Source organism: Drosophila guanche, unplaced genomic scaffold, assembly GCF_900245975.1.
Source record: "Drosophila guanche unplaced genomic scaffold, DGUA_6, whole genome shotgun sequence".
NCBI classification, from domain to species: Eukaryota; Metazoa; Arthropoda; class Insecta; order Diptera; family Drosophilidae; genus Drosophila; species Drosophila guanche.
In genome coordinates, this window is record NW_022995751.1 from 1,097,719 (window position 1) to 1,124,739 (window position 27,021).

The following is a 27,021-nucleotide window of genomic DNA, read 5'->3' on the forward strand; positions in this document are numbered from 1 at the left end:
CCTTCCATTTGGGGTGTGGAGCAAACGAGTTTGCCGTTTCCATTCCCTGATTGAAGTCGCACTCTTCCGCCCACTCTCTCTATTACTCTTTGTCTCTGTTCATTCTGACAACGTGCCAAAATGCCCCTGAAGGCAGCATCGAAGGGCTTGGGCTTCAAACTAATTGCTGGGACACGCCTTCAACTTCTGATCTGGAGCCACAGCCACAGCCACAGCCTCAGCCTCATCAAGCGCCAATGCATATTCATAGTTCATAACGAAATAATGTTCAGAGAGGCAGGGTGGGGGCAGGCAGTGGAGTGGAGTGTGGAATGAGTGGACGAGTGGGTTTATCTTCCATGTTCACACATTCAGCGGCCACTCGCCAGTCTCTTCAGTCATAACTGCACAATTGCCTCTGTGTTTTTTAATTAACCCAAAAAAATGAACAGCAGGAAAAAGAGATTTGTGAGCCGAAGCTATGGGTACACTAGGAAATGGATTGTGATCCAAGAGGCAACCAGATGGAGGTCGCACACATTCATTGTCTTCAGCTCAAATCTCGCTGCAGCAAACTTCATCGCCCAATCATAATTCCCTCCAAAAAAGAGTGTATATCAAACACAATCTACAGAAAAGTTGAGCAAGTGCACGGGCATTATAAATAGTGAAGAAAAAGTGTGGAAAACACACACAAAAAGTGTAGAAAATGTGTAGAAAAAAATTGAGGTGACAACATATAGGAAATGTCTAAATATACAACAAACAAAAGCTGGACAAAGCATAAATCACCACGCAAGAGAGCAGGAGGAGGAGGGGAGCACGTTGCAACTGTAACTGCAAACAAGTTAATGAATGTATCTGAAAGATACATCTGCATAGAGAGAGAGAGAGACACAGGAACAGAGGCAACAGCGCCAGCCTATAGCCAGGGAGAAAGACTCTCCGACCAATAGAGTTAGCCGAAAAGCAAAAAGCGGGCTATAAAAAGCGTTAACAAGACAACAAAAACAGGCAAAGCAATTGGCAAACAATAAAATACACTTAGCAGACGAGAAAGAGAGAGGGCGACAGAGAGAGAGGGAAGAGGGTGTGGATGGGGAAGAGCTACTTAATTGTTAACAATTCTTTAGAGCCCAAAGCCAAGGCAAATAAATTTTTCTGTCTGCCAAAATGTGGGTCAGCAGCAGCAGCAGCCAGCCAGTGAAAATCCCGGGGAGGGCAAAAACGCTGGAAAATTGCAGCAGAGGTTAGGCGGGGAGCGGTCCAAAAGAGATTTTCATTTTATAGAATTTTTTTTTGTTATTCAATGCCATCGGCAGACATTTCACTTTGCCAGCGATTCAGACTCTTTTTCCTTCTTTGCGTGTTGGTCAGAAGATTTTTAACTACCGTTTAAAATGAATCTTAAAGATACGCCACGCCAAACTCAGAGTGCACTCAGCGTACTCCTCTTCCTTTTCGAAGATCTCTTTTGCTACGCCTCATTAATCACTTTCAATCACTTTGCCAAGAGTCCATTTTCCCGAACAGTTTTTTGCCAAATGCCATGCCGTGCCACGTCCCCACAGTTGCATCTGTATCTTTTGGCGTTTTGTGTATCTTGCCAACCGCTGGGTGTCTGGAACGCCAGGCAACAGCACATTTGGCTTTTATCATTCCCCAAACGAATAGAACAAAAAAACTAGAGCTACAGGAAACACACATTTGTGTGCCAGATATTTTCGCATTTATGGATTGTGTGAAGAATATTTACAGGCAGAACGAAAATCTGTAATAGAAATTAATGGATGATGGGCAGAAAAAACTTCAAGAGATGCAGTTGAAAAGTGTGGCAGATGATTCGGAGAATCTTTACAGCTTTGAAGATGCTTTCATTAGCTTTGAAGATTGTATAAAAATAAGTTTCTTTGCTTTGTGTTAATTGTGCATCATTTATTCATTTCAGATTGATATTGTTGGTACTTAATGGTGGTAGATCTGCTGGCCGTAGGCAGGAACTCCAAAGGAATGAGAATACGATGGAGCATAGACGGATGACTGATGCACCACTGGGGAGTAGGACTTGAGCACAGGAACATGCTGCACCACGGACACATGCTGCACCACGGGGACATGCTTCACGACAGGAACATGGCTGACAACGGGCACTTGCTTCACAACAGGCACCACCTTAACCACAGGTGTAACAGCCACTGCGTAGTGGGAGTGAGCGTGATGGGGTTCCAGGTAACCAGGCGCAGGAGCAGCTGAGGCAATGGCCACCAGAGCAAAGATGAGAGCACACTAACAGCAGAGGAAAACTCAAAGGTTAGAGGATAAACCAAAGGATTGCTCCTCTAAAGAATACTCACAATGCGGAACATGTTGAAGATTTTTTGGGTATATAAAACTGAAGATCAGAGGAGCTGCTGTTACTGCTGTGAAGGTCTGAGATGACTGTGATTGACTTGGCCACAAATCGCAGATTATATATGGCCAAAAATAAGTCTTCTGGCTACACGCACAAACCAGTTTAATTGTAGACATTTTGTATCTTAATTCTTTAGTTTAATTGTGCGAATAGATTTATCTGTCGATCAATCCGAAGTTGTATTCACAAAATTGTAGGCGCCCCATCGTCTTCATGGCCTTGGTTCTCAATGGTCAGCCACACACACGCGAAGCCGACGACGATCTATAAAATGACAATACCCTTCCATAACCTTTGAAAGAGGTTAGCCGCAGCCACACACACACACAGAGTCAATTGTGTGTTTTTGTGATATTGAAAGGGGATTATGCCTAAACGGCATGACAAAGGAAAGTTTATGTTGAAGATCACCTTTTGGGAGGGGAAAACAGATCAAAGCTCAACGGGAAACGGAAGGAAACAACAGCTTGAAATGCTTTTGTGGATGAAACTTGTTTGTCGCGTGGCGCCAATGATTTTGTGAGTTTTGTGATATTTATACTATATAAAGAGCCTAAACAGATGGTCAAACATCAACAGTCTGCCGACTTATACACAAGTTACAAGAACTTTTGACTCCATAACAAAATCTTCAACATGTTCCGCATTGTGAGTACTCTTTAGAGGAGCAATCCTTTGGTTTATTCTCTAACCTTTGAGTTTTCCTCTGCTGTGTTAGTGTGCTCTCATCTTTGCTCTGGTGGCCATTGCCTCAGCTGCTCCTGCGCCTGGTTACCTGGAACCCCATCACGCTCACTCCCACTACGGAGTGGCTGTTACACCCGTGGTTAAGGTGGTGCCTGTGGTTAAGCAAGTGCCCGTTGTCAGCCATGTTCCTGTCGTGAAGCATGTCCCCGTGGTGCAGCATGTGTCCGTGGTGCAGCATGTTCCAGTGCTCAAGTCCTACTCCCCAGTGGTCCATCAGGCATCAGTTTATGCTCCAACATATGCGCATTCCCATGGAGTGCCTTCCTATGGAGTTCCTGCTTATGGTCAGCAGATCTACCACCATTAAGAGCCCCAAAAGAACCAACAATATAAATTTGATATGAATAAATGGCACAAAACATGGAAACTTCCTTATTTGTATGGCCAAAGAAACATTAAATCTTTTTTATTTTTCATGCTTCAAAATGAAATGAGGGGAAAATCACTTTCCAAATAGACAATCTCTCAACCCCACGGTGTTTTTGCACACATTTAATAACCTTCGAATGTCAAAAGTCCATGTGAAGTTTCCATCATCTCTCCCACCGTTTTATGGGACATTTTATTAAATTTAATTTTCCACAGAGTCATTTTGTTATTTGCTAAAACAGCAGCAGCAACAAAAAATAGTCACACATACACAAGTATTGTGAAGATGTTAACAAGGTGGCAAAATATGGGGAGAAGATGAAATTTCTTCATTAATCAGCGAAATAAAGTAACGCCTCAGCTCCCCCCACTGGCTCTGCCAAGTGCCATCATCAACACGAACGATGTTCATTCTCTCTCTCCCCACTGGATCGTCTTTAATTTGAGCCAATTAAAGTGGCGACAAAGCCTTCAGAAACCGACTCCTCGACTGTTGGCTCAAAGCCATGTAGGCCTTTCCCTTTTTCCCCCGTTTGAACGATTTACCGATTTACCGATTCCTCGATCCACCGATTCCCCCGATTCAGTGGCGTTCGCCGGTGTTCGATCTACCCGGTGTTAATGATTGAACCTGAATGAATGGTTTGTACATGAATTTTTCATTGTTTTTTATTCGAGTCTGCAGCTCAGGGGCTGCGGCTGGGACTCGCACCGAAAAAATACTTTGATTTAAAAATAAATTGTGTTTGAAAGTAAATTTTTATGACTCGCGGGGAGCTCTATCGAACTTATATTTTTTTTGTGGTCTGTTTTCGATTTCGGTTGCCTTTGGGGTTTTGTTTCTGCTTTGGTTTTTATCCAATTGCCAAAAAGATTTATTGTTAAAACGATTTCTTCTACTGTAAAGGTTTTTCATCTACATTTCATTTGGGTTTTCGTTTTCATTTTCATAGTTTTTCCTCATCGATAATTTGTATATAAATTCCTCGATCGCTCGATTAAAAGTTTCGGCAATTTTATTGCTCTATCAAGATAGAGAGAGAGGGAAGCCAAATAGGTGTGTAATTCCGTTTGTCTGCTTAATGACGAAATCATTTGATCCGCTTCCACATCATCCGCAAGAGAGGTCTGTCTGCTGTCTCCTTTGGTTGAGGTTTCCATGTGGATTGCCTGGCTGTGGTAATGACTTCATCCGAGACTCTGACAACAGATTTGTCTGCTGTTTTTTGTGATAAATTACACCTACTCTATGGCCTATAATAATATTTTTTCTTTTGGCTTTCGGTTTTTTCTGTTGTGTTTTTTTAGGGGGTGTTGCCTTTTCCTTGCCTTTGTTTTCATTTTGTTAATTATCCGCTTTAATTGTTAATTTAAATCACGAACATTTTATAATCATCGGAGAAGAGTGAACAACAAAAAGTGAAACTCAATTGAACTTGAGAGTAGAGATCCCCATTCCCCCTCTATCACTCTTTCTTTTCTCTTCAATTCTCTTATGGTTTTTCGGGGCGTGAATCGATCGAAAGAGTAGGAGAAAGGTTTTTTTTTTTGACGAGATTCGATTGTTTTTGATAGAGATATGAGCAGATTTAGGCGGATTTTGTGATTTGTTAGAAGTGTCGGCTGGCAGTAAGGATTGTAGCGGAGTGATTGAAATGCCAGTGGCTTTGTTTGTACTGTTTTTGATGGAGAGGTTGCCTCAAACGTGGATTGAGAGTTCCATTTTGGTAGCCATAGAAATGTGACATTGATTTTCTATGAATGGAGCTTACATTTTTAATTTAAATTTAATTTGTATACCCAAATATATTCCAACAATATGTTCCGATTGTTCTAGTTTCTAAAACAGTTTTCTATGAATAACTTTTTCCATGACTGTTCCAAGTGTCTTTTTTCTTTCCTTTCCATTCAATTTTCAATCAAATTGCAGCTCTTTTAATGCGATCGAAACTCCGTAGGAAAACGCCATTTAAATGCTCGTTAAATGATGGCAAAATATAAAATGGAAAGTTTATTTTAAGGTTCATTTAACGCGAAAGTTGAACTATAACTGAAACTAAGAAACTGAAGAAACAAAACGGCAGTCTCCTGCATTTCAAGTGGATTTTACACTCCAACTAATTCGGTAAATGTTTTATTGCCGCCCAGTGCGACCGACCGACCAGCAGCATTTAACAACTGAACTGAACCGGAGACCATATGGTCCAGTCTTTTGGCTAACTTATTGGGCGAAAGGTTATAGCCATGCAGCCACCAATTGTTATGCAAATCTGTTCGATGGTCGCGGGAGAGATTGCCTCTGCAAAGCATAAGCAAAAACACAATGGACACAACTCTCGGACTTGGACTTGGCTGCGGATAGAATCGGACAACGAGGAGGCAAAAATCGGACAACAAATCCTACAAACCCAATCGAATCCGCCGCCAAATCGAATCGAATCGCAAAGCAGGAAAATTATGACTGCCATAAAGTGGAGCATTTCCTCGACTGTCTCTCTCCGTCCGTTCGTCCGTTCGTCCGTCCGCTCACTCCCTCAATATTGCCAGACAAACGAAACACTAAATTGTCATTGCGATTATGGTCGTAACTGTCTATGGGCCTTGGTCTTGGTTTTTTGTGTGTTTCTTTGGGTCTAATCTTCCAGACAAAAGCCGAAAGCAAAAAGCGCCTAAATTGCGCCACCTTCACTTTTTCTTCCCTCGTTTTCCCTTCATTGTCCCCTTGATTTTCGTAGGCTTTTCCTACTGCTTTGTAGTTGTCTTGTCTTGACCATTTTTGGTCCATTTAGTTGGATGAAAACAAAGACATCCTTTCGTTCGCAGGCGCTGCGACATGCAACATGATTGTTTACGCCTCACTTGCAACAGCAGAACAGGCAGCTAGCCGCCACAGCCGAGTGCTTAACCCATTGTTGCACCAGCTGAGTGCTTAACTCAACTCAAAGTGCAGACATTGTGGCTATTGGGGTATGAAGAGCTCTAAAGTAGCAGAACTTCTTACACAACTTTCCTCGCAATCCATCGACTCATTCCCATTGCCTAAAGCTCTTCTTGGGCGTGTTTTTTGGGTGTACAATTAAAAAAGGAGATTGCAGCCAGCACCTTGGGGGATCTGGTGCATCTGTTGGCTTCTGGGAACTCCATCTCTAACATCTCGTTATGGTACGGCGACATTGTCCGGCAGCTGACAAATTTTGTTATTTCTTTCCACACAACTGAGATCATCTCAATCTTGCCGTGGACTGCTTGCTGCCTTTCCTTTTACTCTGGCTCTGGGGCTTGATTGCTTCGATCAGTTGGTTTTTTGTTGTTGTATTTCTTTTTGAAAATGGAACTCTAGTTTACGGCTTTGGACATTGAATGCGTGTCGTCTACGCCCCCGGGAGGAGCCCCAGCAGCAGCATTGAAAGCAGCGGTAGCAGCTACTACAAACAATTGACAGAGACAAACGCCAAACCACTTATTGGAAATATGTTTAACCATTTTGGGCAATTGACATTTTGTTCAGCAGCAGCTCCCTGAAAGCCCCCTCTCTAAGCCCCTTTTTGACTCCTTTTCCCCTCTATTTCTACTCTATTTTCCTTGTCTCTCCACTTTTTTTTCAATCGACAACGTGACAAAACAATTGTCGTAAATCAGGGGAAGGCAAGGCAGCAGGAGCAGGATCGCTTTTCGATTTGCAAACCAAGAGTTTACTTGTTTTTTTTTGGTTTACTTTCATTTGGCTCGTGGCTTCAGTGACTGCGTTTTTTTGATTGCAGCAAAATGTGTGGCTGGAATTCCATTGAACAAAGGCATGGCAAAGGAATTTTCAATTAGCCAAAAACAAAAGGAAAAACAATTGTTGTGTGAATGGGTCAAGGAAAAGTATGTTCAAGTGGGTGAAGGAATGGGGAAGGAGATTAGCATTAAAGTAATGTAAAATTCGTATCTAAAACAGAAAGTTCAACAGGAAGAAAGCAATAAAAGAGCGCTTAAAATAAAGCTTATCAAAACAGGAAGAAAGGGAAAGCACTTAGGGGGAGATTTCTCTCCTTTAAACTCAATATTTCCCATGATATATCCTCAACAATTCTTATGCAATGCGATTCGACCGCCGTCATGGTCAAAGAGCCTCAAATCAAAATCAAAACCGACACAAATCAAAGCCAAAGGCGGAGCACACGCACACAGACACACACTCTTCCATCTAAGATTTATCCCCCGCACAATTACATAATATGGGTAGCCGCAGAGCAACTCCAGAGTGTCTGCCTGTCTGTCTGGCATATAACCAATATTGTTCAGAGATAAAGATCCCCCTAAATCAAAGCCAATTCAAGGCCCATACTCGACTCCACCACTGTACACTCCCCCAATTTGGAAGGTGTTACAAACGTCCGAATGCCAATTATCATCCCAGCGCCAAAAGAGAGCTCTGCAGCTTTGTGGGGTTATCTCTTCTTCGACTTCCAATTTCCCAAGCAATTTTCACTTTCAATTCAATAAATTTTCGTAACGAAAATTCGTCGAAAACAAGGGAACTTTTGTGTTTTGTCTGAATTTTCAAAGGCAAATGGCTTCAATTGAGTAGCGGAAGAGAGTAGGAAATGAGAATGACTGACGGATTTGAGTAGCCCAAAAAAACAATATGTACAAAAAAAGAGTTACACAATCTATGCAACATTGTGGAGAGGGTAGATCTATGCCACAAAGGGGTGAAGGGAGAGTGAAACGATCGCAGAAGGGGATAGCTGTGGGTACAAACGCACGCACTAACGGAAGCAATTGAAGGGCAGGGGAAAAACCACAACAGAAAAACCCGCAAGTCATTGCGCTTGAAGAAAACCCATGAAAATGAAATGCGTAAAATTTTTGTGGGCTGGCTGTAACAAGACAATGTATTTTTCCATGTTTTGTTACACTTTTACCACCGACAAGCTTGGCGATTAGTATCTTTTCGCTTTCTTTTGACTTGTTTTCAAAATGTTAGAGGTCTCTGGAGTAGATGTATATTTTTGTGGGTATTTTTTTTTGAAAGTTTCAACCTTAACTCTCAAGGAAAACCACAGAAGAGCAATGATTTGTTGTGCGTTTTTCTCGAACTGTTTCACTCTGAATACCTCAAAAATTGTGAAATTCTGCTCGTGACTTTTAGAAATTGAGGATTTGAGTGCGGTTGAATTTCATTTTAATATTTTAACTGGTAAAATTTGATCTTTGTTCGATTTTAAATATGTAAACAACAATTTACTTTAATTTTACATGGAATTCTACATACATTCTACGTTATCTGACAACACCTAAGCAATGAAATAAATTCAAAAACCGATCTAAACCTTTCGATTTGATTGTGTTTCTTTTCTAAGGAATTTTGTCTTATTTTTTAACGAAATTCCGTAACTTTTGCCACTTAAATCCCAATTTTACATACATAGCTTCTACAGTTTACATTCCAGGCCCACGCCCAAAAGTATGCCACATAAGAAAATGCAGGCGGACTTACCGAGTGTACTGCCAAATGTCGCTGCAATTCCGCATTTCCAAACAATGTCAGCTCCGTGATGGTGGGGGAAATCTCCAACTTGTTTTCCATTTCGCGTAACCAGCGACGCAGCTCCTTGGGATCCTCGCAGAGAACACCATCCGGTCGCTGGGTTTCATCGAGCATCTAAAAATAATTCCCAGAATAATTTCCACAGCATACTTTGAGTCCATGTCACTTATTTACCTTCAAGCAACATTCGGTGGATTTCTCGAGCACAGTGCTGGCGCCCTCTATCTCACATCTTGCCTCCTTGCACGTATCCAATAGGTTCGTGTCCATAATATAATTGTAGTTTGTTTGTATGGCCGCCCAGAGGTCGTCTTTGCCGGATGAGCCCAGCCCCAAGGTGGCGCTGCTGTGCAGGCTGTTGGAACTGCTTTGACTGCTTTGTCCCCACGAATAGCGATGCATCTTGTTCCCGTACTTGCCACCACCACCACTGTGTGCGTTTTTCTGTGGAAAGAAGAGAGAAAAGAGAGTGGGGTAGAGTAGATACAAAAAGTTGTTAATAAATAAGTAATTTGAGGCCCCCAAATATGGTCTGAAGAAACATAATGCTCCCCGACCATCTTAAACCCGTTTTGGACAGCGCTCCAAATTGCAATGTGCGCGCAATTAATTAATCATTGATTTTCCCGCAGAAAATCGTGCAAGCAAGGAAATTCCTTATTTACACAATCGTCCCAGAAAGCAAAGCCAGCAGCGGGGTCGTAATTGAAATTGAAATCCGACATGGAATCAGTCATTCATTCAGTAAGATTCCGAATCGGCGCTCTGGCTTGTTTTCTGCTGATTTGAGTAATTGATTAAATGAATAAGCAGCCGCAGCAGCAGCAGCGCCAGGTGGGGTGCCTCCCTCCCCTCCTCTGCCGGTGTGCAGTCACTCGCATTTCATGCGAATTCCCAGCCCCCTAATCCGCTCAGTCCACACAATCTCCACACTGAGTGACTATGAAAAGATCAGAGACATATGGCAACGTGGGGTGGTCTTTGGGGCAGCCTTGAAATGGTTTTTACTGCGGTCTACAAGTCTATAAGTAAATCAAAGCACGGGCTGTGGGAACTGATATTTGGTGTGTGGAATGCCGACACTTCACAGATTTGCATAAACCTGCAGACTGGTGGGAGGTCTTAAGAGTTCTGGAATGACATTTGGAATGTGCAGCGGACAGAGACACCTAGGGGGAAGGTCCAGCCAACTAGAGCGCCTGTAGTTTGGAATGTTGCCATAAGGAACACAGCTGAGATGCTTCCTGTAGTCTTTTTGGAATGGGCATTCTCTTACTAATGAATCATGCTAAAATCCATTAACTAAAAGCTGCCTCTCTTCATCATATATTTATTTCCAGTTTTCAGCATAAATCAGCAATTTGCGTTGCATGTTTGTGGCGCCACTGGCACTGACTGTGGACTTTGTTGCACTTTGTAACGTAACCGTTACGAGGCTTTTGGTTCATGCTAATAATGAAATTTATTAATAATTTATTAAAGCAATTTCCGTTGACACACACACACACACACACACACACACACACACACACACACAGGGGACACACACGCTATTAAGGAGAAGAAGAACAAGAGCAGATTTTCATTCTAACGGTAGGCTGTGCGGCTGTCACTTGAAGCGAACAGAAACTCGTTAGCGTGAGGAACGGAGCGAAACGGAACGAGAGCTTACTCTTTAGAGTCAAGCGGCTGTCCACTGATCAATTGCAAATTTATGCAAGCAGCCGGCACCACAGCCTACACATCACACACATAAACTGTACCTGTGAGGCACACCTGATGCCGCCCCTTCCAGTACCCCATTCCCACTTTCATTCCCAGTTCCTTCGCTCACTCACCTTGAGGCTGTTGTAGGGCCGCTCCATATGGAGCTTCGCCTGAATGACATCACGTCGATGCTCCTGATGCTCCTCCTCGTTCGGTTGCAGTGACGACATAGACTGTGATTGTTTGCCACTGTTCTTCGAGTAGTTCAATGGCTGACCGGCAGTGGCGCCACCACCAGCGCCACCACTACCGTTAGTTGCAGTTCCATTTGATCCCTTTGATCCGCGACGCTGTTTCTTGAGGGAACTGCTGCGACTATTGCTCGCAGATTTCGTGGTTAAGAGTGTTGCCCCCCTGTTTGGGGGTGTGGCTGGCATTGCAAATATCATCCCTGCTGTTGCAATGCTGCTCTCAAATTTCATGGGTTTCGTTGTGGGTGAATCGAAGGGTCCTTCCGCTCCTTCCTTTATCATGGCCGCTTTTTCAGTCTCTTGGTTGCTTATTGATGCTCTTTCCTCCTCTGTGGGAGGCGGCATCACTGCTTCTGCTTCTGTCGATGCTGTTTCTATCCTTTGCTCTCCACCTGTGTTTTGCCTCGTTTCGTGTTGCATTTCCATTGTTGCGTTGCGGTCACTGTTTAAGCTCGTTTTTTGGTAGCGTTTCCAATGTGGTGTGCTGAGTGTGTGTTGGTGTGGCGATTATGTAAATTGGCTTAAACTTCGGCTTAAAATTCGTTCAACATTTGCATGTCTGCATGGCTTCCTCCTAATCCCATTGTTTCGTTTCGTTTGCCAGCGTTCCGCTCTCTGGCTATGACAATGACCTTGGGTGGTGGTGTTTCGGGAGGAGCAGGTACAGTTGCGTTTCGTTTCGTTCCTTTCGATTTCCTTTCCCGTTCGTTTTTATGCAAAATACTTGTTTCGTTATTTTGATAAAATGTTTTTGTATGTTAATGCCACTAAAATCGAAACAAGAGAAGAAGAAATTGCAAATTAGTGGAAAGGAAATAACAACAAAATTAGGGATATGGCCGCATGGATCTCTGGCCTTTTTTTTCTGATAATGATGATGGCCCCCCCAGTTGATGGTTATGATGCACCCTGCCGCGTGTGGTGCCACATGTGATTGTGGATGTGCTCTCTGCAACATAATTGTTGCTGCTGCTGCTGCCTCACCAGCAGTTATTCATTTACCATTTCTCCCTCTTCTACTAATGATTGGTATTATTTTGTGGAAAACCGATTACGACTTGTAGATGAAAGCGAATGGCAATGGGAATAATTTCCTATAGTCTTTTTCTTTGGGTGTAATCTTTGATTGATATTTTTTCAGCGGAAATCTATTTAACTCTCATTTAAAGAGAGTTTGTAAAGCTCGTTAAAGTTCTTTTGTTGGTTGGAAAATAATCAAGAGTGACACCTGTAGGGTGTTTCTTGAGACTAGTTAGAGATGTTGAAAAGTAAAACACTGAAAATGAAACACTTCAAAACATGCTCAACTTAGTTATTTTCCTCATATTTATAGTGGTTTCAACAGGATATTTTTAATATTTCTAACCCTTAAAAATGAAAATTGTGAATTAACAAACATTTCAGTCCTCTGCTTCGTTGTGCACACATCATATCACATTTCCATATCATTCCAACTCCCCCTCATTAATCAGATTTTGCAACACATTTTGCGGTTATGAAAGAACCCTCGGCATGTACATAAACCACTTTAGCATTAATTAGGTCTCAAAAGAACTTGAGTTCGCTGCAGTCGGTAAATATCTACAATCTCCATATCACACCCACAATAGAAACAGAAACAACACACATGAAAAGCAAACAGTAAACAACAAACGGTAACCGTAAACTGCAATTAAAAGCCAACTTCTATAATGGGTATAACTGCATAATAACATGGCTTCAAGCCAACCTAACCCCCTTTCCCACCTCTTGATGCTCGAATCATAATAATTACGAATGCAAATATTACTTAATTTTCGTGGCAACTTTTTGGTCAACGACTCCACTGCCGCTCTCTCGCTGGCGGAACAACAGTAGCAGCAGACGGCAGTGGGAGGTGGTGGTACGTACGTACGTAGTTTATAAACAATGAACACGATTCTAATCGCAGAGCAAAGCAATCAAATTTTCATACGAAATTAGTCGCAAAACAAAAAATAGCACTTGTGGTCCATATTCGTATGCAAATCAGTCGGAAGGGGGCAGGCAGCCACCACGACTCAAGTACACACAAAATGCACAGAAGGCGGTGGTGCCGGTACCTTGTCCAACTCCAAAATTGGCCAGCTAGCCGTTCATTTAGCCACTTAAGAGCCGCCACACAGATCCCACAGAGAGATCCAAGATCGGAAAGACAAAAGCAGCGGAAAAAATGGAAACATAAAAATTGCCAGCAAAAGTGGGTGGTGAATGGAGGGAGCGGGCGTGGCCGGCAACACAAATCAATGCTAAAAAGCTGTAAATAAAGTCAGATCGCTGTCAGGTCTTCGGACCCATAATAATCGCAAGAAATAAACAGCCAAAAAAGGAGTTCGACCCCATTGATTTTAAGAGATTGTAAAGTTCGATTTTGAGATTAAATATTTGCTTAATTGGTAGCAAAAACAACATACATTTTAAATACCTCAATAAAGTTCTTTTGTTCATTTAAATTCCCAACGTGTTTGGCAATCATTTCGAAGTTTAAGTCAAAGATCTATGGAGCAATGCCACCCATGGAAATCGAAAGTTTTGTTTATCCCAAAAGATAAAGTTTTGACGTCTCCCCAAATAGATTCTTTTGTCATATTTTCCCACCTTCTTTTGAGTTATAATCAGGCACGATGACTGAATGAATGAATGACTGTCTGCCTTTCTGTGGCTTTTGGCAGATTTACGAGCTTCTCCTCGTAATGTTCGTGTCTGGCATAGTAAAATGTGGTACCTGCAATCCCAAAGCCCACCCCAACCACAAATTCACATATTTGTTGACTTCATTTTTTGGTTTCATTTGTCTACGCAAAATATTTGTCTATTTTTAACCTCTGTCTCCGTCGTCTGCTTCTACTCTGTCTACTCTTTACATTTGCTTCCTCTTGTGTGTGCTTTTTGTGTTTCTTCTTCTTTGTCTTTTAATTGCCTTTGGTGGGCTTCTTCTGCTCTTTGGGGTCTGGTCTCTACGGTCCCCCGATCTCTGGTCTCTGAGGTCGCTGTGTGCGTAGGGTCTCTCTGTCTCTCTGGGCTCTGCTGTGTGCTCATTGTGTGGCTACTTTTATGTGCCACATGTGGAACATGCTTGGGCTTTGGTTTCGCTTGAAGCTCTTTTTTTCTATGGAACCTTTGGTGGCTAAAAGAGCTATTACCGAATGTTTACAGGTGTCTTATGTAAGAGCTTCAACAGGTGGCTGGAGGAAGACCCTAACCGAACACAAACCAAAGAAAAGATTGGAAAGAAAATTGTATTCAAACTGAGATTTTATCTGGGGACTAAAGTTGAAAGTGTTAAATAATTGGAGATTTGCATAATGGGCGAAAACAATATTTATTTCAGCTTTATGTTGTCGTGTCAGTGGGTTGTTTATTTAATCTTAAATGCAGAAATTTCTCAGCTTTGAAAGTAATTTTAGGGTTTTATTAGTTGTTGTGGGTTTTAGTTTTAATTCGTAGTTTTTTCAGTAATTAATTGTGATTTTGAATGCAGTTTTAATGGTAAATTAAATCTCATAGGGTTAACGTTTCTATAAATCTATTGATTGCCGTCTTTAGTTTGAGCAAAGAATTTGCTGAGCATATTAATTGCATAATTAAGTAATGAAGCCACAAAGGCATTAACCGTTTTATGTGCTGAGCATAAAGTCTTATATTTATTTATGACTCACACACTCCACAGAAGGAAGTAAAGGGCGAGAGCTAGAGAGAGAGAGAGAGTGAGAAGGAGCCACCATGGCTCCCCCTTTTATGCAAATTTTCAACACATTTCTTGCATGCAAAATCGCCGGCGTATCGTGGAGTGACTAAACCAAAGTTTGCCTCAAGAAGAGGTGCTGAAGTGGGGCTACGGCTCTCCATGGAACTCCAATTCATTTGGGAAATTGCACATTTCCAGTTTACATTTGTGTTTGCGATTTTTGTGGGCTACTTTTTCCTTGCCTTGGACTTTCCTTGATGGGGGAAAATTTCCGTAAGGAAATGAGTTGAAATTTCGTGATTATTTCGGAGTTTTCTCATAGAAGTTTTTCTGTTTTGAGATTGCTAGTTCCCGTCCAAAATAATTTCCATTTCACTTCTCTTACACTTTTACCTTCATTTACTTTAATGTTTACACTTTTATCTTCAATTACTTCCGTTCTCTACTTTATTTGCCCTTCTATTTTACATAAAAAACGAGAACAGAATCTCCGCCCAAAACGGATGTGAAACTCACTTTAATTTGGGTTTATTCTCACGCTGGAAAACTTCAATTTTAATCAAATCAAAAGCAAAGTGCACAAGCATCAATTGAGAGTCATTCATTGTGTTCCGTTGCTCCCATGAGTGTTTTATGTTCTGGTGTGCTTACAGTAGATTAGATAGCGCTGATAGAGCTATTCAGAGACACTCAAGTGCGACCAAAAGTTAATCAATTAAACTATAGTATTGAAAATGGCACTATCTTTGGCTCGAAAGCAGAGATAAGATTTTGACTTGCCCATAAATTTAGTCATCAATTCGCTTGGGAGCGAATGAGTAACGTAAAATGCGATAAAATCGCGTGCTGGAAACGGCAAGAGAACTCAAAGAAGTCTGTTCGTGGAGTGATTCTCTTCTTTATACTCTCATCTCTAGAGAGACTCTGGGGTCTCTGATCTCCCCTCTAATGCAATAAAGAACCAAACCATTAAAAAAGAGTTCGATTCAGACAGACAAACTGCAACGACTTGCAATTCACATTCCAAAGACCAAAAGCATAATTAAAATATTGTTTAAAGCCAGGCAAGTACCAGCAACTTGTGCTCGCTTCAGAATTCTTTCCAAGAATCGCCATTCGAGCCACAGTTTTGGCCATTGAAGCCAAGTTGTTAGGCCTGAACCATGGCACTCGGACGACGGAGAAGGAGACCCCCAAAGGCAGACAACATGCCGTAAATTGCCAATTGCCAAGATAGTTGCTGCAGCAGTGGCAACAACAACAGCTGCAACACCTAATGAATTGTTAACTGCTTCATGCTGCCACATGCTGCACAGCGACACAGCAGAGAGTGCGAGAGAGCGGGGCAAGGGGCAAGGAGACGGCGTTACTTTTGGCACACGTGAATGCTGACCGAATCGCCAAATGGCCAAATGGCAGGCCACAACAATCTGGCGACAATAACCATATTGACTTGTTACCAAAGAAAACAGAAAAAAAAAACACCAAAAAAACGGCAGCAGCAGAGCGAAACCTTTTTAGAGGTAGAGATCGATCGAAGGAAGGGGAGATCGAGACTGCAAGGAGACTTTACTTTGTTGCAAACCGCAACGTTTTGACCACAAAAACAATCACAATATGTGGTCCAAAGCCTAGTTAAATTGTGGCCAAAAGACATGAATGGGTGGAGGGGTTATCGGTCAGCGTAGCAAGAGAGAGAAATGGGAGCAGGGAGAGTTAGAGATCGGAGATTAATGTGTGGATATATGTGAGAGTTTTAATTCGAACTTAAGTGGATCTTTCATCAATTTTTTTTTACTTTTCATCCTTTAATGCTCTTCTCTCTTTTTCAGAAGATCCCTACCCAAACGTTTGCTTCCTCCTTCTCCCAAATTTGTATCCCGAATGTCAGACAGAAAATGAAAACATTTGGAATACCTTCGCCTTTGCCATGAACTCTGGCTTCGATCCTTGTTCCCTCCGACTTCTTTAACCACTTCTGCCCCTGCCCCACCGACTCCTCCACATATGTACATGCAACATGCCACAAAGGAAGGTGCAAGGAGCCGACTGCAGCAAAGCAACAGCAACAAGAGTGCGACAGATGGCGACATGGAACATGGACACGGACCCAGGCTCCGTCTGGCTTCCAAAAAACACAAAAGACAAAAGGCAACTCTTTTTGCCTTTGTAGATTTTTTTTTTTTTTGGGCGCAAAGCAATTAGAGAAGTGCTCCAAAACGTAGAAGAGAAAAAAAAACGAAAGTTATCGTGAAGTTTGTCGGAGTGGACAAATTTACGGAACATGCAAACATAGAGTGTCGCCACCTCCCAACGAGGCACCCACCACTCAGCTCCCCCCTCTCCTCATGCTGCAAAATTTGTCTACAGTTTATAAACATTTCTTGTTGTTGCTGTTGGTGAACCCCAACTCTATCTTTGCATTCCTGTGCATATGATAAATGTTTCGTGTTTCTGTCTGTATTTTTTGTTTTTTATTTTTGTTGTTTTTTGCAGTTTGAACACGTTTTCCACATGTTCTGCGATCAGTTTTGGGAGTGAAAAAAACTAGTCCCAATATTTGGCCACGCCTCTAGTTAGGGAGGGAAGTCGTTTGTTATGACCCACCTAATCGCAAAGCAGGCGGCGGCAGGCTGCAACACTGGCAGGTGACAGGTGGCAAGACTGTAAATAACCTCCCCCCGCCATCACACTGCACAGGCCACACCTTCCTGTTGCACATTCGCCCTCTCCACTCACCACCAACCGCCCACTTCTGCCTGGATACTTCTCTTAATTTAAGAGGCCAGCAAATTAGTGGTTTAAAGAAAAGAAAACATAATTTATGATATGGCTCCAAAATGAAACAAAAAACTTAATTAGCAAATGTAACACAAGAGGAGGAATGTAGGAATGTGAAACGTAATAATGGAAAACAAGTGTAAAATAATGTAAGACCCACGGGAGAAGGCTTAATAACTAGATAAAAAGTTCCTTAATCTATATAAATCATCTACCATTACGAATTTGGTATAAACTGTTAGATGCAAAACATTTCCATGTTTTCTTTTGGATTTTATTAAGTTTGTGACTCTCTATCGCAAGATGTTTCAAATTCCTGATACCTCCGATGCGATAAAATATTCGTTCCATTCATTAGTTTCCCTTATCCTATTCGTTTCCAGCATTGCTACTTCCTTTCATTATTTTTTTGTTATTCCAACTCATTCCTTTCCTTTCATTCCGTTTCTCTAATCCCCATTCCATTACCCGTCATTCCCATTTCGCTTACTTTTCCTTGACCCTAACCCTGACCTACTTCCACTGCTAAATACAGTTGCGCCGTGCTCAACATAGTTAACCCTCTGTCCAGTGGCGATTAGTTCTCCACTATTATTTTCCATTCAAGATCAAAGCTCCCCATTTATACATGGGCGATGCCACATTCCCCCATTGCCACCTAATGAACCCCATCATCAGCTCGTTAAGCCACTCAAAATCTATCATTCCTGCATGACAGCTACACAAAGCGAGAGAAGAATTACAACTGACGAGACAAGAGACTGCAACTCCTCTCCGAGAGAGTAATCTCTCTACTATATCTCAATGTAAAACTTTATTAACAGACAATTACTCACATAATCGAGTGTGAAATGTTCGCAAATTGTGCGAAAGTCGAAATTCATTGGGCAATCAATGAGTTTTCGTGGCGCCATTCGAATCGCTGCATTCAATTGCTGCAACGAGATGGAAAAAGAGAAGGAAAATGCGTGTTAAAACAAATAAGCAAAAGTGATGTGAAAATGTTTTGAATGGAGCGGAAATGGAGTTTGACAAATGAAAACAACAACAGCAACAACAACAGCAACAAAGAGTGCGCGGAGTTGACTGGAAAATGGGGGAAAATTGTTTACCAATGTTTGTGATATTAGCACTTGGCGGCCGCAATTGCATAATGCAGGAGATTCAGCTGGAGACGGAGGAGGAAAAAAAAGCAACAACGAAACCGCGAAAAACTGAGGCATAATAAACCATCAACTTTTACTCGGCTTTACTCTCGGCAACATTTGCTTAGCAACATTTTTTGTGGATACACTAAAAGAGGATTGCGGGTATGATGACTTTTAGCAGACAGAAAAAGCATTAAATATTTATTATTTTTATTATTATAAAAATGTCGTGTACCTATCCATTTTTTGGAAGTTGTTTAGTTTAGTTTAGAAGTTTTTAGAGGTCGTATGTTTTTGTAATTTTTGTGCACTTTTAGTTGATTTTCTGTTTCAAACGCATATTTTACAACAATTAAATGATAATTTCCAGTGCCATATAATATTTTATAGTGTCTTATATTTGCTATTATTTATTCATTTTTATGGATTTAATACAAAATTATCGCTGTACGTAGGGTATCAAAATATTCGCTTCCCCAAGTTCATGTCTTTATGGCAACCTTTCGCTGTGGCACTCTCCTTAGGCCTCAGCAGAGAGTGGAGCGTGGAGCCGCCAGAGATCTCTCAGGCCTGTCTCGAGTGATAAATCAGCTACACCAACTGAAAATCACCCAAAAAACTCCCACAAACCTCCTTCAAACGTTGCACGACATTTTTTCGTACACATTTTTCCCTCCTCTACGAAAAACTACTTCCCCCGAGGGCGTCTCTGCGGCATGGCAACAACACAACAACAATTCATTATCATTAATTATATTTGCACTCAAATTTGCGATGGCAAAACCCCACCCCCTCCCACCCATTATCCATTAACTTTGGAAAATCATGAAAAATTGAACAATGTCGATGAAAATTGAAAACAATTTCTGTGTAAAATTTCAATATTTCTCGTCATTTGCCGTTATGCTTTCGACATTCAACAAAGCCTCAGTCCCCGCTCCAAAGACCCCAAAAAACAATACCGCAAAAAAAACCCAAAATATCAAGACTGAAAGAGACAGAGAGCGGACAAAATATGGCTCATAAAACATTGAGAAAACCGAAAAAAATCAGCAACAAATCGCCAAACAACAATTTATTGGTCGCATTAACCCCAGCGAACTCTCTCACTTTTCTGGACCCATTCGGGGGGGAGTCTAACTGGGTGCTGGGGCGGTATGGGCAACAGCCGGCAGGGTCCAGGGTCTGTGGGTCTCTCTGTTGCAGTCAAACGATGCGCGCGAGTTGTGAAAATATCATTTACAGGCAATTTGTAAAAAAGCAACAAACAAAAAGCTAACTGCAAACTTGGCGAAAATTTGCACGAAAATCAAACGAAAAGAAAAACCGCGTTTTTCTTTTGGCAAACAACAAAACATGGTAGTTGGGAGAGAGGGGTGCCGGTAAGGGGGTGCACCTCTGTGGTCAAGTTGTTAAAGTCGGAAATGGGCACAAACGTCGATCGTCAGCGGTCGACAACAGCAGCAGCAGCAGCAGCAAACACAAGAAGAAAACAATGACGACCGACGACAACGTCTCCAGGCGATAATTGGATCCCTTTCCCAGTGGTACTCGCACTGATGTGGAAACGGGGAAAGGGTACAAGGAGTTGGGGGCGGTCTGACTTCTGTTAAGCCCCATGGGTACATACAATTCCATTTAAACATTTAAAAAGATTTTGACACATGTCAAAATGTGTTATGCGGGGTGGGAGAAAAACAGTAGAAACAAGTGGTAAAAACAAAGGAATCGTGTGGGTATATAAAACCCATCAAAAGCTAAAACGTGTTAAAATTACATCAAGTTTAGGGTTACCCAAAGCGCAGAGGTTTGCGTGGGTGTTCCAAATAAAAATTAGAGAGAAAATCAAAAAAGGTTAATAAAATCACTCGAACAAAGACTAGCATCCACTCTACCTTTTGACATCTAATTCTCCACCATTCCTCAGCAATTGTTAGCACCTACTGTACAGCCATTATCTCCTCCATCTCCTCTCGTGTCACTTCCATTATTAGATAAGTGCCTAACAAGTAATTCTAGAACCCTTCTTCAACCAAACAACAAACACTCAGCTTTCCACACATCTTCTATCTACTTATCCAGCGCCTCTCCTCCCAAGATCTTTTGTTTTTTTCTTTGTTTCTGTAACTTAATCTTTCCCCAACCAGAAGGCAGATGCGTAACCAGAAATTCTGTCAACCACAAATTTGTGGTTGCATAAACACAAACAAAAAGGTGAAAGATATCTATCCACTCGAAAGAACACACATAAGAGGAGGGAGACTCACAGTCGGCAGAATCTGTTGTCTGTCTCTTGAAATTCATTAATGAAACGAAACGAAAGTGAAAGAGGAAGCAAGACCTGCAGATTGAGAGAGAAATGCATTCGAAATGCAATAGAAAGTGAAATGCGTTGGCAAAAGTCTTGAAATCTTTTCCAGAAAAAATAAACAAACAAAAAACAAATCCCCAATACCAAATGAGAGTCTTCTCAGATGCTGGCTCTTAGATATGCAACTCAAAAGATACATTGTTTGGGGCAAGCAAACTCCCCATCCCTCTTCCACCTCCCCTCTCTCTCTCTCTCTCTCTTTCTGTATGTGACCTTGTTAGCAAATTCTGTTGACGTCCATTGACGACGACATGGGTGCCACCATCTCAAACGAGCCCACAAACCATCCTTGGCTTCGCCTCTTCTCTGCCAATGAAATATTTGAGATTCACTTTCAGAGTCAGTCACACAGCAGCAGCAACATTATAACGAAAGTCTCGTCGCAAAGCAGTAAAAACAATGCACAGACGCACACATGAGAGATACAAAGATACAATGATGCATTGACAACCCATAGATAAAATACTTTTTTAACTATGACGCGACTGCCAGTCCCCCCACAGACAGCAGCAACGGAGACGATGCGATGGCAGCTTCTCAATGGCTGAAAAACAATGACAAAAGTATCTGTGGCTACTGGAAAGTGGAAAGAAATGCGGTGGGAGGAAGGAGGAGGCGGAAAATCAAGAAAAATAAACTCAAAGACATCAAGAAAAGCTAACCGAGGGAAACAGAAGTTGGATATACACTACAATAGCCAATAGCTGTCAGAATCAGATTTAAAATAATCAAAATAAGCTATGGAGAACCCCCGCTAAATCTTCAACGTTTCTTTTCGGCTTTACAAACTTCCAAACGAAGTCCAGATGCCGCCACAGTAAGTGTATGCCATAAAATAAAATAAAAAAACTGTCGCCAAGCCGCTGAGGAGATGTGTGGGCTGCTGCTGCCTGCTGCTGGCATTCGGCATTCGGCATTCGAGGCAGGCACCAAAGACTCGACGACTTCGACTTCAACTCCGAATGAAATGCCACAGATTCGTTTTTGATAAAATGCCACAGCAACAAGTTGTAGAAATAGCGAAAGAAAAAGTGAGAATCCAATGAAGAGAGAGACACAGAGAAGTGCAGAGAAAAACCTACCTGTGAGACGATAAATCTTGCAGATCGTTGGACTGTCTCTCAGTGTCTTAGAGTGGGGGAAAATCCAATACAGAGACACACATCCAAATATATATCTGTGGTAATGTCTGTGTTGCTGGGATAATTGGGGCAAAACTTATGCTTTGGGCGCTGTGGTAATTGATATGTTTACAGCTTTATTTTTATTCGCAACTCAATTAAAATCACATCAAGCTGCGACGACACAAGCCATAAAGAGAGCGAGAGACAATCCAAACAATTAGAGCTGGGATTTGTATTGATTTTGTTTTGCTCGTACTCGTATCGATCCCCACTTTCGTTTTCATTTTCAATTGGTTTTTCAACGTGTGAAAGGTTCACAAGTGAATTGGTGATTGGATCCGATCTGCGAGTGGGCTTTATGGCCTGCCTCCCCACAGTTAATGATGCCCCAAAGTGAACTTCAAGCCAGAGATAACATCAACTCTAGCGATGGAAAACAGATGTGCCATCAAGTTAGCGGTGATCTGAAGTGATCTTTCACATTAAGATACAATCAATTGGGTCTACGAGCATCGGATTGACACACAACATTGACACTGAATGGCAGTTGTGTTTCCAACTGGAAGATAATCTTTTTGCAGTTTAACTAATGATCATTGCCACGAAAAAACCTGTAAATGATGGCAGTCTTTTGTGGCTAGAAGTTTAGTTCTAAATTTGATCTTCAAGTTCTTGAAATGTTTGATTTATTGTTGAACTTTATTGACACCAAATGATCGTTTATCTTTGCTTGATTGAAGCCTCAATTAGGTTATGATGCGCTTCGAGTGAACTTGAACCTTTGCAGATCATATTCTAAGCGATCTTTATTGCCATTTGATTGAATAAATCTTTGAGGGGATCATTGAGAGATCTATCTATAATTTGTGGGGCCAGTTGGGTTATTATGCCAAAGCTTTCCTCTCTGATCTGTATATTTATGGCACTTTTTTCTGCAATCTTTTAGCAAACTTTAGACCTCAAATTCGTCATCTCAACTAACTTGATATCCAGTTTTATTTCTTTTATGATTTTTAGGCTCAACATTTAGGTCGCTGCTGCGACTGTCGATTATGTAAACTCCTCTCTGCGTCCATCCATCCGTCCACAACTTGAAATGTGAGTTGTGGCTCTGGTTTTGACCGACTCTCGGACTCTGAAAGGTGGGATGGGTGGCACCCTAGATACTCGTACATATGTGCATGTGTATCTGCAGTTGTTGCTCTGATTGCTGGCCAGAAATGGGAGCTAGAGCTACAGATACATAGCGACACAGAGACACAAAGTAGTCGAGCAATTAAAAAGGCATCAAACGCACTGCGGAACAAACAAGTTTACACAGAGACAGAGACTCATCAGAGACTCTGCACAAGAGGTAGAGACACCACAGACATTACAGAGCATTGAAATTGAGATACTTGTTGGAATTTCCACACACTGTAGAGGAGAATCGCAGGAGGCAGGAGCCAGGAGCTAGGAGTGTGTTCCTGGCATCTGGAAAATGTTCGTTAATTGTGGAAAATGCACAACTTTGCCATTGTCACAGGCCAAGCAGCGCCACGGACTGTACTGTGCCTGGACTTTTACTTTGGCCACACAAAAATGTTTCCTGTGTGCCTCCTCATCAGTGGAACAGCGACAGCAAATAGCAACATCGAAATAGAGAGCGAGAGGAGACATGCAACATGCAACATGAAATCGCTTTTTGTTTCTCTCTAATGATTAATTGACTTTTGCACTCAAAACACGTTCGATCTTTGTTTGATCTTTGCTTCCTTTGCTGCCATGGTGCATGCCACCTCAACTCTTTTTCCTCTTTTGTGCTTCGATTGGAAAATTGCTCTTTTAATTTCCATCGACATTTCTCGGACCCCGAGACCGTGTTGTTTGCTATACAAATATTTATTCATTTCTGCCAAATGTCCATCTGTTGGAGATGATTGCGTGAGTAAGTAAAAAGGAGCAGAAATTACAGCAAAAAGAGAGGAGAACTCTGAACTCTGGCTCATAATTTTACCCACGAAAGAACGCTCTCAATGGCCTTTCATCTATTCATTCTCTCATCTCTCGTTCCCCCTTGAACCTACTCGTGTCTCCTGGCTCTCTTAGCCTCCTCCCCATCGTGTCACGCCATCATCTCCACTCTCCACTCATTGTTTTATATGACGTTTAACCGGGGTGGAAACAAAACAAAAAAACATCTCTCTCTCTCTCTTCCCATGTGTGTGGTGGCTCTATTCGCTTTGGGTTTTTGGTTTGGTTTTCTTTTGGGGCAGCAGCTTGTTGTTCGTGTGATTAATTTATTGTTCAATACAATTGCGTATGAATTATTGAGATACCGTCAGAAAATGACATGCAACGGCCGCCGACGTCGTTGCCTCAGGTGTCTTACAAAATCCAACATCCTCCCCTCTTAACCCTCTAAAATATCTCATTGTCTGATCTGCAAACGCAATTCGTAGCTCTCTTTGTGTACGTGCCGCACCAACAAAAAAAAAGGTGCATATTCGTACGAATATAATGTATCTGGCAGATACATTCATATCTCACTCTCAGCACTTTCACAATTCATTCAAGAGAGTGAAAAAACCATTGGGCAGAAGTCGAAAGTGTAACTTGCAAATGGATAATCTTATGATTATTACCATGATTATGGGGGGGGTTAAGGCCATGAATATGAATATGCAGCCTCCAACACCTCTGCGCGAACCTGAACCTGAACCTGAACTGCAGATGCCTTAAAGCTGATTGCATTTTTTGGGGTGCAGTGAAATCTGTCGAGTTTTCTCATGGGTCACCACACACAATTTGGGTCACTTCACACTCCCCCCAAAGTCTGCAGGGAAAGCTCTCTATTTTTATAGCCAACAGCTGGACACACAATATTCTATTTCCATTCTTTAGACCTTCCCCCAGAGGGCACCACCACATGTGTGTCCTTTCTGAATGTCAACGCTGTCGCCTAGACCCTGTTCTGTTCGGTACCGTCTGCAGTTCCCTCGCTGGAACTCTCCTTTTTATGGTCTTCTGACATGCAAGCGCACTACAGTTTTACCCTCAAAGACAGAGGGTATTAGGAGTCTCACCAAGGGTTTGGCATGCTAAAATATTAAAGTCTTCTGAAGAGTATTCAAACCCTCGTCTTGCCAAAAGCCACATCAACCATTTTTCTGTGCGCTGCTCAGAAATTCGCGGCCATCGCGTGTTTAAGCCAAGTTTACAGAAAGCCGTCGGCGGTAGCAGTGACGTTTGCTTTGTTTTGGACTTTTCCGTTGCTGTTACTGCTGTTTGTTACCCCCGAAAATTAGTTGAACAGAGACATGGAGGACAGGGGTAGAGTGGTTTAAAACGTTGAATTTTAATAAGCGGCACTTGTGTCTGTCAGCAGCGGGGTGTGGGGGGCATGGTAAATGAGTGCTATGAGGCGTGGCTCATGTCCATAAATAAAGCAAACATTTAACAGATAATTTAACCACAAAAAACACAAACTTTAGTCGTCTTTAATAATTGTGCAAAAAATAGTTAAAACTCTTGGAATATTTTCAGAATTTTGTTTATATTATTTTGTTAGTAATGCTTTGACTGTTGCAGCCCACACGGCATGTCCCCCCAAAGCGAACGTTCAACGACCTGCCCGCCCGTTAGATGGCGTTTCAGGCACTTGATTTTTACCTCTCTCTCCGCTCTCTGCCCTCTCTCTTGGTCTGCTGTCTGTCTCTCGTGTCTTTCACTTTGGCAATTTGCATTGTTAATCTTTCATTTTTTGCCATTTGTTTTAATGGTAATTAAATGGTCGTAAATCAGACAACAGCGAAGCCAGTGAAAATGCCAACCGGCGTTTTCTGCGCATGCGAGGGCGTTATTTCGATTGAAAAGTATTTCAAATTGCACTTAATGACACTGGAGATAGCAGGTGGGAATGGGGAATGGCAGTGTCTGGCCATGAATTGGAAAAACGTTGCGGTCCTAAAGTTAAACTTTCCTTTGGAAATGCATAACAAGGCCACTAGAAATTGGCCAAATTCCATCAAAGATTTGCTACAATGAAGGGAAAAACCTAAAACTAAAATCAGTCAATGAATATATAACAAAAATGGAAGACTGTTCAATTTCTACGCGTTTTTCGAAAATTTTTCCATGCTTTCCAATGATATTTTTCAATGTTCCTGTAAGTATTTTCACTGGCCTTAAAATTTTAATTATAGTTATACAGAAACATAACAGATTTCTCATGAAATTACTCAATTTTATGTACATTTTGAGCACATTTTAATAACTTTTTTCTCCCAACATTCCTTTTGAAATTTGGCAACATTGCAACTAACATTTAAAACTATTTTTCTGCGAAAAAAAAGCTTAACTTTCAAAATGCAACTCCTTTCAACCATTTTGCTTGATGTGGCACTGCCCAAGTCATTTGCATTTCGCACTTGCAGCCCCTGGGGGCTGGTACAATCTCCATTAAGAATGTAATTTGCAAAAGATCAACCAGCAGAGAGCTCTGTCTGTCCATCTGTCTGTCTGTTGCATGTGCAACCATCAACCTGTGGCACCATCAACCAAAATGAGTGAATGAGTCGCCGCGAGGTTCCTACGCGGAAAGCCACCTGAAAAGTGGCTTTTTTATTAATTTGTCAAGACTCTTTTTTTGTGTGTGCGGCTGATGGGTGAAATTTGTGGCCAAAAGCAGACGACAGACGAACGGAAAATGCAGCAGGCATCCATGGCAGGTGAAAATTGAAGAATCACCAAAAGAAATTAAGGTTGGGGCAGCGGGGAAATCTAAGTCAAATGTGCGAACAGAATTTGTGGCACTTGCAGCGGGACTCTCTCTTTTCTCTCTACAAATCCAAAGTCCAATTGTGACATTTAAGTGTTTAATTTATTTGTTTTATGCTCGGTCACACTGG

The 27,021-nt window shown here is 41.8% G+C and overlaps 3 protein-coding genes across 6 annotated transcripts in view; 1 reads left to right on the top strand and 2 right to left on the bottom strand.

The window, feature by feature from the left end:
* The window catches only part of LOC117587205 (serine-rich adhesin for platelets), a 123,778-nt gene that overhangs the window by 72,983 nt on the left and 23,774 nt on the right, over positions 1-27,021 (bottom strand). For all 4 annotated transcript variants that reach the window (XM_034277748.1, XM_034277751.1, XM_034277750.1 and 1 more), the window contains exons 2-5: positions 18,326-18,424; positions 10,883-11,769; positions 9,219-9,488; positions 8,994-9,158 (exon numbers count right to left, since the gene is read on the bottom strand). In XM_034277748.1, coding sequence (XP_034133639.1) covers positions 8,994-9,158; positions 9,219-9,488; positions 10,883-11,428 — 981 coding nt within the window. In that variant the 5' untranslated portion in view covers positions 11,429-11,769; positions 18,326-18,424. The remainder of the gene's footprint in view (positions 1-8,993; positions 9,159-9,218; positions 9,489-10,882; positions 11,770-18,325; positions 18,425-27,021) is intronic.
* On the bottom strand, positions 1,894-2,671 carry LOC117587210. The gene is made up of 2 exons (XM_034277758.1): positions 2,334-2,671; positions 1,894-2,265 (listed from the first exon to the last, which is right to left on the bottom strand). The coding sequence occupies exons 1-2, from the start codon at positions 2,343-2,345 to the stop codon at positions 1,945-1,947; spliced, it is 333 nt and encodes a 110-aa protein (XP_034133649.1). The 5' UTR covers positions 2,346-2,671; the 3' UTR covers positions 1,894-1,944.
* LOC117587209 lies at positions 2,977-3,502 on the top strand. Its single transcript, XM_034277757.1, has 2 exons — positions 2,977-3,040; positions 3,111-3,502. The coding sequence occupies exons 1-2, from the start codon at positions 3,029-3,031 to the stop codon at positions 3,444-3,446; spliced, it is 348 nt and encodes a 115-aa protein (XP_034133648.1). The 5' UTR covers positions 2,977-3,028; the 3' UTR covers positions 3,447-3,502.